The 8,437-nt window shown below is 41.3% G+C and overlaps 3 protein-coding genes across 4 annotated transcripts in view; 2 read left to right on the top strand and 1 right to left on the bottom strand.

The window, feature by feature from the left end:
- LOC104820541 (purine permease 3) overlaps nucleotides 1-418 on the top strand; it is a 1,615-nt gene extending 1,197 nt beyond the window's left edge. The window contains exon 3 of the mRNA XM_010551014.2: nucleotides 52-418. Within this exon, the coding sequence (XP_010549316.1) occupies nucleotides 52-393 (342 nt within the window). The 3' untranslated portion in view covers nucleotides 394-418. The remainder of the gene's footprint in view (nucleotides 1-51) is intronic.
- A 2,466-nt stretch (nucleotides 419-2,884) lies between these two features.
- On the top strand, nucleotides 2,885-5,459 carry LOC104820539 (GEM-like protein 1). Of its 2 annotated transcripts, XR_002024488.1 has the most exons (4): nucleotides 2,885-3,368; nucleotides 4,231-4,502; nucleotides 4,962-5,150; nucleotides 5,373-5,459. XR_002024488.1 is itself a non-coding variant. In XM_010551013.2 (3 exons), the coding sequence occupies exons 1-3, from the start codon at nucleotides 3,272-3,274 to the stop codon at nucleotides 5,001-5,003; spliced, it is 411 nt and encodes a 136-aa protein (XP_010549315.1). In that variant the 5' UTR covers nucleotides 2,885-3,271; the 3' UTR covers nucleotides 5,004-5,354. The 2 variants fall into 2 exon arrangements, 1 of the variants encoding a protein (XP_010549315.1); XM_010551013.2 differs by lacking the exon at nucleotides 5,373-5,459 and having other exon boundaries at nucleotides 4,962-5,354.
- LOC104820685 (protein CutA, chloroplastic-like) lies at nucleotides 5,429-7,517 on the bottom strand. Its single transcript, XM_019203330.1, has 6 exons — nucleotides 7,318-7,517; nucleotides 7,165-7,262; nucleotides 6,222-6,284; nucleotides 5,911-5,942; nucleotides 5,599-5,693; nucleotides 5,429-5,510 (listed from the first exon to the last, which is right to left on the bottom strand). Exons 1-6 carry the CDS (start codon nucleotides 7,515-7,517, stop codon nucleotides 5,429-5,431), a joined length of 570 nt encoding a protein of 189 aa, XP_019058875.1.
- Between the last annotated feature and the right edge of the window lie 920 nt (nucleotides 7,518-8,437).

The raw sequence follows: 8,437 nt of genomic DNA, 5'->3' as shown, positions 1-8,437 counted from the left end.
GGGAAAGAGATTGGTGATTATTAACATGTTTTCTTACCTTTGTTTTCGCAGGCACTACCTGTAGAAGCAGATAACTTCAAGCTCGGAACGTCAATGTTCTACCTCGTGGTCATATTCTCCGCTATAATCTGGCAAGGATTCTTTCTGGGCGCCATTGGACTCATCTTCTCTGCATCTTCTCTCGTCTCGGGCATTATGATCTCGGTCCTGCTTCCCATCACAGAGGTCTTAGCAGTCATTATCTTTCACGAAAAGTTTCCGCCCGAGAAAGCCGTTTCTCTCGTCCTCTCCCTCTGGGGATTTGTCTCTTACTTCTACGGTGAGGTGAAATCCGAGAAGGCAGCTAAGCAAAGCGAGGAGATAGAGGCGCCTCCTCGGCTTCCAGAACCATAGTCACCTGACTCAGTTCAACAAAACAAGGAACTGGCTCCATAGTTTAGTTAGTGCAATTACATAGATTTCATTTATGCATTGCTTTCTTCAGTTCCAGTCTCAGTTTCCTGCAAGGCTTTTACTACAAAACAGAGCATAAGTTTAACAGCACGAGCACCAAAAACACAGTTCTTTGAAGAAAAGAAATTTATCATTGCATGTTCAAACCAAAATATCTGGATCATTAAGGTCTCTTATTCGAGTTTATGCAAGAATTCAAGGTCGAACGAGTAAAATAACTGAGCAATACAGCCGTGCTGTTTGATCAGCAACAGATGAAATAATCTTACGCATGTATAAATCATCCTTTTGGGTGAATGGAACACGGGGGCTGTCTTCTTCCGACTCCAAGTTGCTTCATCTGCAACGGTTTCATCACCCCATGATCTTGTTCAATATCACCAGCACCAACAGCAGTATATAAAAATCAAGCATGAGACTAGGACCTGTCAATCTCTCGAGAACTCGGTGCCATAAGTTCAACCAGTAGATAGCTTCTCGTAAAGCATACTGCTCATGTCACGATCCGAAAAATATAGCATTGAGTTCGACAAAAACGTTAAAGAGAAACCTTGAAAACTGTCGGTTTTGGATGAAACCCAACCCACCTCAATCTCCTTAGACCTCTTTCCTAATTTTTGATCCCTAAAAGGCCAATCTACGTATCACTTTCCCCACTCTCCTCCTCCCATTGTTGAGACCTAGCAAATTCACTAGTTTATATATCCTCTTGTTATAATCAAATAGTGTTACAGCCTTTGAATCGGATCATACAGCAAATGCATTTGATTTCACAATCAAAGATTTCCCAGATTATGCAAATATAACGTACTCGACCGATAAAAGTCCTCACAAGCTTCTTTCGGTAGAGACGCTTGCTTCACTCTCAATTTCTTCCTTTGCAAACTCCTTCAGTGTAGCGTGCTGACGCTCATTTATTTCATCAGCTGCTCCTATATCCCTCTTCTTGCACAAACCTACTTCTGTTTTTGTCCTTCATGAATACCTTGAAGGGTCTATCACAGTCCTGAAGGAATTCACGTCGTTAGAAATTCTAGTAAGATATACAAAGATTGAGCATATTCAGATGTACCTTTGCCTCTAAGAACAAGCAGTTGGCCCCAAAAAAAATTGTCATTGTCTCTTTGGTATCTGGGACAATGACAATTACCCACCTCCATTACTTCTGTGAGGCTTAAGATTTCAAATTCAAACAAAAAATTTCTCAAGAAATACACCAAAAAAAGAAAGACAGATATCTTGCCTGAAAGTGTAGGAACCTCGATTTTGCCCCCCAAAATGGCCTATTGAAACAGTCACAAAATTCTTTTCTTTAAGATTCATCAAAGGTTTTAGTGCTATACATGTTCAGATACAATCCAAAGGGATAAATAGCAGAAGTAAACAACGAGACAGAAGAGGCAGCGTCTCATAACTAGCAGTTCACACTTCACAAAAACCTAGTGTTTCACATATCGAAAAAAGAAATCATTCAAAATTGGCAAAAGGGTACTCACTTCATGAAATGACTTCTTGATCTCATCCCGGGTAGCATTCCGGGTAACACTGAGAATTTCATAGTAATCAGGGGCAGCAAAGCATAATCTTCCTGAGAAAAACATTAAACTAAAATCCAAAAGGCGTGTTAACACATTGATAAGGAAATATGGGTTTCATGATTCAATCTCAAACAAGCAAAGAGAAAGCAGCAGAAGTCCTGTTGCGTGGAAGTAACGCTTCCAAATATGCTTTCCAAACCCTGCAAATTCAGAAGATTTCCAAGTAATGTAATTGCAAACCAGTGAAGCTTAAAGAATACAGAAAAACACAGACATCAATAGACTAAGCCCGACAAGTGTGCGATTTGTACGGACACTAATTTCCAGGTGTAATTTCGTCGAACACGAAGCAAGCAGAAAGTGATCATAGCCAACGAAAAGACAGCGAACCCAAGATTATCTAGGAGATGAACAACTAATACCTGGTCGCTGTTCGAATGCGGATTCAGCGATTCTTCCCGCCCGTAAATGCCGCAGAATCTACGGAAAACGTGAAATTGATCTTTCTCAGGAAACAAACAGCTTCTTTTTTTTAAGAGAACAAGGAAGCAACTTTTGATTGAGAAACGATAGAAAATTGATCAAGGAGAACTTACCCAGTTGAATCTTGGCATTTGTCTTCTGGAAAAAAGAAATGAACAAGGATTTTGGTTAAACCCTACGCATATGCAAGATTCTCTACTGAAGGGGTGTGTGAAGTCACCTTCCTGTCAGTTCGGAGTGAAGAGAAAAAAATCTTTTTGGAAACACGCGCGACGCGTAATTTTGTAAACACGATTATGCCAAACCGGAATCCGGTTTGGTTTTATCTTGACCAAAATGGGAAAATTTGCAAACCGAAACCCGGTTTGAACAAAGAAATGTTTTACACGAAGATCAAAACGTGATCTTTTTATATCCAAAACGAGAAACCAATCGATTCTGAAGAAGCTTCGAATCCATCGTGGTCGAGAGGGATCAGTCATGAGCGAGCATGAGAGCCATGGCAGCAAGGTCTCGAACCCGGCTTTGTCGGAGTCAAAGCCTTCTCCTTCTCCTTCTCACTCGTCCGACTACGCTCCGTACCCTACTTTGGACCCGAACGACGTCGCTCCTCCGCCGCGTGCTCCGATCTCCGGTGTTGCTGCTACCACCTTGCCGTCGGAGTCCAACCCTTACGTTTCTCCTGCTCCTGTGCCCAAGAATGAGTTCGATCGTTTCACTGGGTGGTTTCGAGTCATTCGGGTGAAAATTTTCTGTTCGATTGATGATTTCGTGGTTGGATTTGGGGGGCAGATAAGATGGATTCGGTGAAGGATGTGTTGGGGAGGTGGGGGAAAATGGCGGCGGAGGCGACGAAGAAGGCGGAGGATCTCGCCGGAAACATGTGGCAGCACTGTAAGCCGTTTCTGGTCCATTCTCATGCTGAAGTTTTCGATGTTCTTGTTTTCTGCGGTCTATTGGATTCGATTCAGATGATTGCAAATTGATGATTTCGTACTGAAATCTGATTAGGGTCTCTCTTACGCGCCACAACTGCTTAGTGAACTTTGCTATGATGGTTAAATGGATCATCAAATACAATTTCTCTCTGTCCCTTAAACTTTCATGGAGCTTTCCATGGAAATTTGCTTTTGGTCCTCTTTCATCAATAGAAGTGGAAGAAAAAGGAAAAAGAAAAACAAACATTAAAGCTGTGGTTTTCTCGGGCAGCTTTCAATGGTATTTGTATCCAAACTGCAGATAGAATTATGATTTGAGTCAACTAAGTTCATCATGTTCTTTGTTTTCACCTTAAGGACGAGATCCCGAAAACCCTCCTAGTATCGAGTTATTGGACTTCCGTGAAAGGAATGTGGAAACTCGAAACTGAGCAAGTGATGATCCGATGGGTCTCTCCCGAAAACTCACAAAATGCTGAGTATGTGATGTTCTTGGCAAAACTGCCATCGTTTTTGTGCATCGGGTATTTCATTGTTTCTGTCTTGGGTTTTCAAATCTTGCCTTGGAAAGGCTGTTTTTTTGGGGAGATTTTGACTTGGCTTCTGCTACTTGCACAGTTGTTTGTCTTGTATTTTTGGGAGATTGTGCACATACGGTATTCTTGCTGTTTCTTTCTTCTGAATGTATTCTAGTCTTGGAATTGTGGCTGTTTCTTGCATCTGATGGGGAATTAGTCTCACGAATTCAGTATTGCTCACCAGATTCTCCGTTCGGGGAATTAGTCTAGCTAGTTTGTTGATACGGTGCACTTTACCAGTGAAAACAGGTCCGAGTGTGGCAGATACTGCTGTCTCAAGAATTGCTCAGGGGACAAAAATACTTGCAGAAGGCGGCTACGAAAAGGTCTTCAAGCAAACGTTCGAGTGTTCTGATGATGAGCAGCTTCTCAAGACATATGCCTGCTACTTGTCTACATCTGCTGGTCCTGTAATGGGCGTTCTCTATCTGTCAACTCACAAGCTCGCGTTTTGCAGTGACAATCCTCTCTCCTACGAAGTCGGTGACCAGACTCAATGCAGCTATTACAAGGTACGTCTTTTCGTTTTATGCTACTCCAATCAATCCATCATTTGTATACCCACAATAATCATTCTTTTTTTAGACAAGTCTTTTGAAAAGTTTAAAACTTTTACAAGAACACCTGTTGCCCTTGAACTTGTCACAAAACAGATAGCATCATACGCTGCAATGCATAAAAGTAGTAGTTTTACGCTCTCATAGCAATTGCCAGGAAGTGGCATACTTCTATCCAGAGTCGAGGTCCAGGGAGAGCGTAATACCAAAGTATTGGTTTCCCAAAAGGGTCGAGTCGAGCTATATCTCTTAAGAAACGGTGAAGGGCAAAAGGGAAAATATGTATAGCTAGACCAGTAAATCGTGGCCATGAGCCAGATAATTTTAGCTCTTTAGCTTATTTTTATAATATGCACATTCTCCATCCATGGCTATATATACGGTCCAATGATTTGATTGCTCTCACATGAACAGGTGATACTTCCACTGAACCAGTCAACCAGCTCAAGGCAGTGAACCCATCAACAAGCAGAGTAAACCCGTCTGAGAAATACATCCAAATCATTTCCATCGACAACCACGAATTCTGGTTTATGGGATTTGTGAACTACGAAAGCGCGGTGAAGAACCTTCAAGGAGCCTTTCTGCCGCAGAATCCATGAGGTCATTCGGATTGCAGCTCTCTAATCTGGTGCATTGTATTGATTGATTGTGTTAGAAACGCCTTTGTTCTACCATACAAGTTCATGTGTTTGTAGTGAATAAGGTCCTTCTGTGCATTAGGATAGACATCATAGGGATACATTCTTGTATATTCTGTATATTTACCCTATTGAAATGAGAATTGGGCATTGTTTTAAGGTTTCATGTGTTATTATTATCCAGTTTCATGGAAGCTTGGTTACAGACAGAACATGGAAAGTGTTTGACATATGACATCTTCAGTCCCTTGTGCTGTTCTTCAGCCATTCCAGATACTGAGGACTCCCACCAGTAATAGGCAATGCTATTACTTCAGGAACACTACAAGAAACAAGTGGGAAGAAATCCATTAAAGAGTATACACATTTCGTAAAATCCTTTAAATGGTTTTGAAATGAATCACACTTACTCATATTCATGATTTGCTTTGACGTGTTCTTTCAGAGCATCCAAAAGGGATTGCCTTGTTTTGATGATCAGCAGCTCCTCTGCATCACTCTGGATCTGAAATCAAAAAAGAAAGAAATGGGATTTTGAGTATGCAAAATCTCGATTTAAGATTCGAGATTAACAATGCTTGTATTGACAGACACCGGGAGCAGTAAATATTATCGTGATCGCAATGCTTGAAGGAGGAATCAGGCCCTCAAAAGTGTAAGGTTAATGGATTCTTTCGAAGTTTTATGTCATGTTCTGGTTATAGATCAGAGAAGTTTGTTACATTTCCTTCCCATTGATACACTGATTCAATACCTGCATCCAACAAAACATGCATGACCAGAGTTTAGCCACAGATTGAAAACCATGAAACATGGGTTTATTAGAATAAGCTTCAACAATTTATCTTCATGATATCACTTATTACAGTGTCCAGCCGATTCAATTCAACACACAGAGAAGGATTTTCTACGGAAATCATCAAACAGAAGGAAACCCGAGAGCATGAACTGTTAAAGCTGTTTCCTTTGCATAGTGAAAGGTTTCTCCGGGAGAAAAAAGGCGAGATTAAAACCCGAGAAGGTGAGTAAGTACCCGGAACAATGTTCACACAAGCTGCGAGCTTCTCTTGAACTAAGCTGTTAGCCAATTTCTTCCCTGTCAATAAGGTAAAAGTAAACCGACCACAAACTTTGAATTCAGTATCCATCATCAAGTCTCTCATACTCTACCAATTCATATTCAATATGGCAAGTAGCATAATTAATCATTTGGCTCTGAGGAGAAGAAGGGTAAGCTCATATAGATCCAGTTAACGTAACATCCCGCGACGTTATGGATGTTGAAACTGTTTCCACCGACCAATGCAATACTTTTCGGCGTGTTTTGTCATCAGTCGCATATTTTTTTGAGAAATACTTCCCATGAGGCCACCCACCTTAAGACTATTCTAGTACGAGCACGCTTAACTTCAGAATTCTCACGGGATAAACAATCGAAAAGATAGATTTATTTTGTTGGTATGAGTAATTCAATTAATTCTTTTAAGTTATCGTTGATTGTGTAGTCTCGTATCTATACAACCTTCGAATCTCTCTCATTCCGGTGTATTCGATTCGTCCCCATGTTACTCCTACCTAGAACCCTACTAGAAGTCACTCCTTTGCCGTGTACCCTTTCACACTGATGATCACTCCCCGCCTTCTTCGGTACCCGGGACATCACAGTTAAATTGGTAAGAAACTATACATTGTATAAAAGATAAAACCCATCTACGCAAAAATCTCATAAACAATGACAAACTCCTGTCTTGGTTTCTCTCCATAATCTGTAACATTCTCCCTAAGCATTACCCCATTTTCTGACCTTCAGAACAGTGAGATTCGTTCATGTCTTTCATCAAAACACATGAACTGACAACAAACCTATGATCCAATTAGGTCAATGGGCGATCAATAAACAACAAAAAATGTCAACATTCGACTGCTCAACCGAAGCAAAACAAGCAATTAAGAGTATGAACCACAAGTGAAAACACCTGCTTCTCTGTTAGGGACAGTGACATAGACAACAATGGCGGGAACAGTCTTGCTTCTCTCTTCCATTCTGAACTTCGACCTGCAACTTTTCCCACTTCTAAGATCAAAAACCCAGAAAAATATTTACAATCAAAAGCAGGAAAGATCGAAACTTTCGTGCAGTCGACCTTGAGAGAGGGCTAAAGGAGAGAGATTGACCACTACCCGTCTTGGAGAAAGGCGAAGAAGACAGGGAAAGATTCAAGAAACCCAAGCTTAGCATACAAAACGCGCCCACAATCGGTAAACGATGTCGTATTACGGCGGAAGATCCAACGATTGCAGAGACTCTGCTGCTAGAGACGAATCCCATATCTTCGAGTTTTGTATTTGTACTCAATTTGCCTATCTGTTAAGGTTCAAGTGGCTGGATCCTCCTCAAGAAGAACTGGCCAGCTTTATTGATCACCAAAACAAGGTACAATCTGGATGACTTTGATTTGAGAGAGGTCCCCACTCTCTTCCTTTACAAGTTTTCTGCAGAATCTCGCTAACCCTTCTCCCTCAATTCTACTTCTATTTATACAATCCCCTCCTAACAGAAACTCTAACTACTAACCAATATAACGAACTACAAACAACTATACAGCTGTCACACAACTATACTAACTAACAAACACACAACAACCAATAGGTGCGTACCTTTGCTTGTAGAGCCCTCCTGTTGACTTAATTGCTTCCTTCTGCTTCTGCTTCTTCAGCCTTGTTCCCTTCTGCTTTTGCCTCTTCAACCTTGTCCCCTTCTGCTCCTTGCACCTTCTTCTATCCTCTCCTGCCTCTAACATACACCCTGTAGTATCTATCAATACCTTCCCCTTTTTGTTTCAGCTTGTCCTCAAGCTGGAATGTTGGAAACTGCTTGTTCAAATCCTCAGCTATCTCCCATGTCGTTTCATGTTCAGGTACATCCTGCCATTCCACCAAAACTTCTAGTAATCCTTCTTTAGAATATCTGAAGTCCTTGATCTCGTTCGGCTGTACTACCAACTCCAACTCTTCGGACAACTGGATCGGAATCTGATTTGGTTGCAGATTGCTTCCTGCTGCCTTCTTTAGCTGTGATACATGAAAGACTGGATGAATATGACAGTCTTTTGGTAACTTCAGTCTATAGGCTACCTTTCCTACCCTTGCCTCTACTTGAAACGACCCGTAAAATCTGGCTGCTAGCTTCTGATTACTCCTTGCTGCCAGTGACTTCTGTCTATAAGGACGAATCTTCAAATATACCCA

The sequence above is a fragment of the Tarenaya hassleriana genome, unplaced genomic scaffold (genome assembly GCF_000463585.1).
Source record: "Tarenaya hassleriana unplaced genomic scaffold, ASM46358v1 Cleome31, whole genome shotgun sequence".
Classification (NCBI taxonomy): Eukaryota; Viridiplantae; Streptophyta; class Magnoliopsida; order Brassicales; family Cleomaceae; genus Tarenaya; species Tarenaya hassleriana.
Note: the sequence above shows the minus strand (reverse complement) of the source record. Positions and strands in the feature narration are given on the sequence as shown.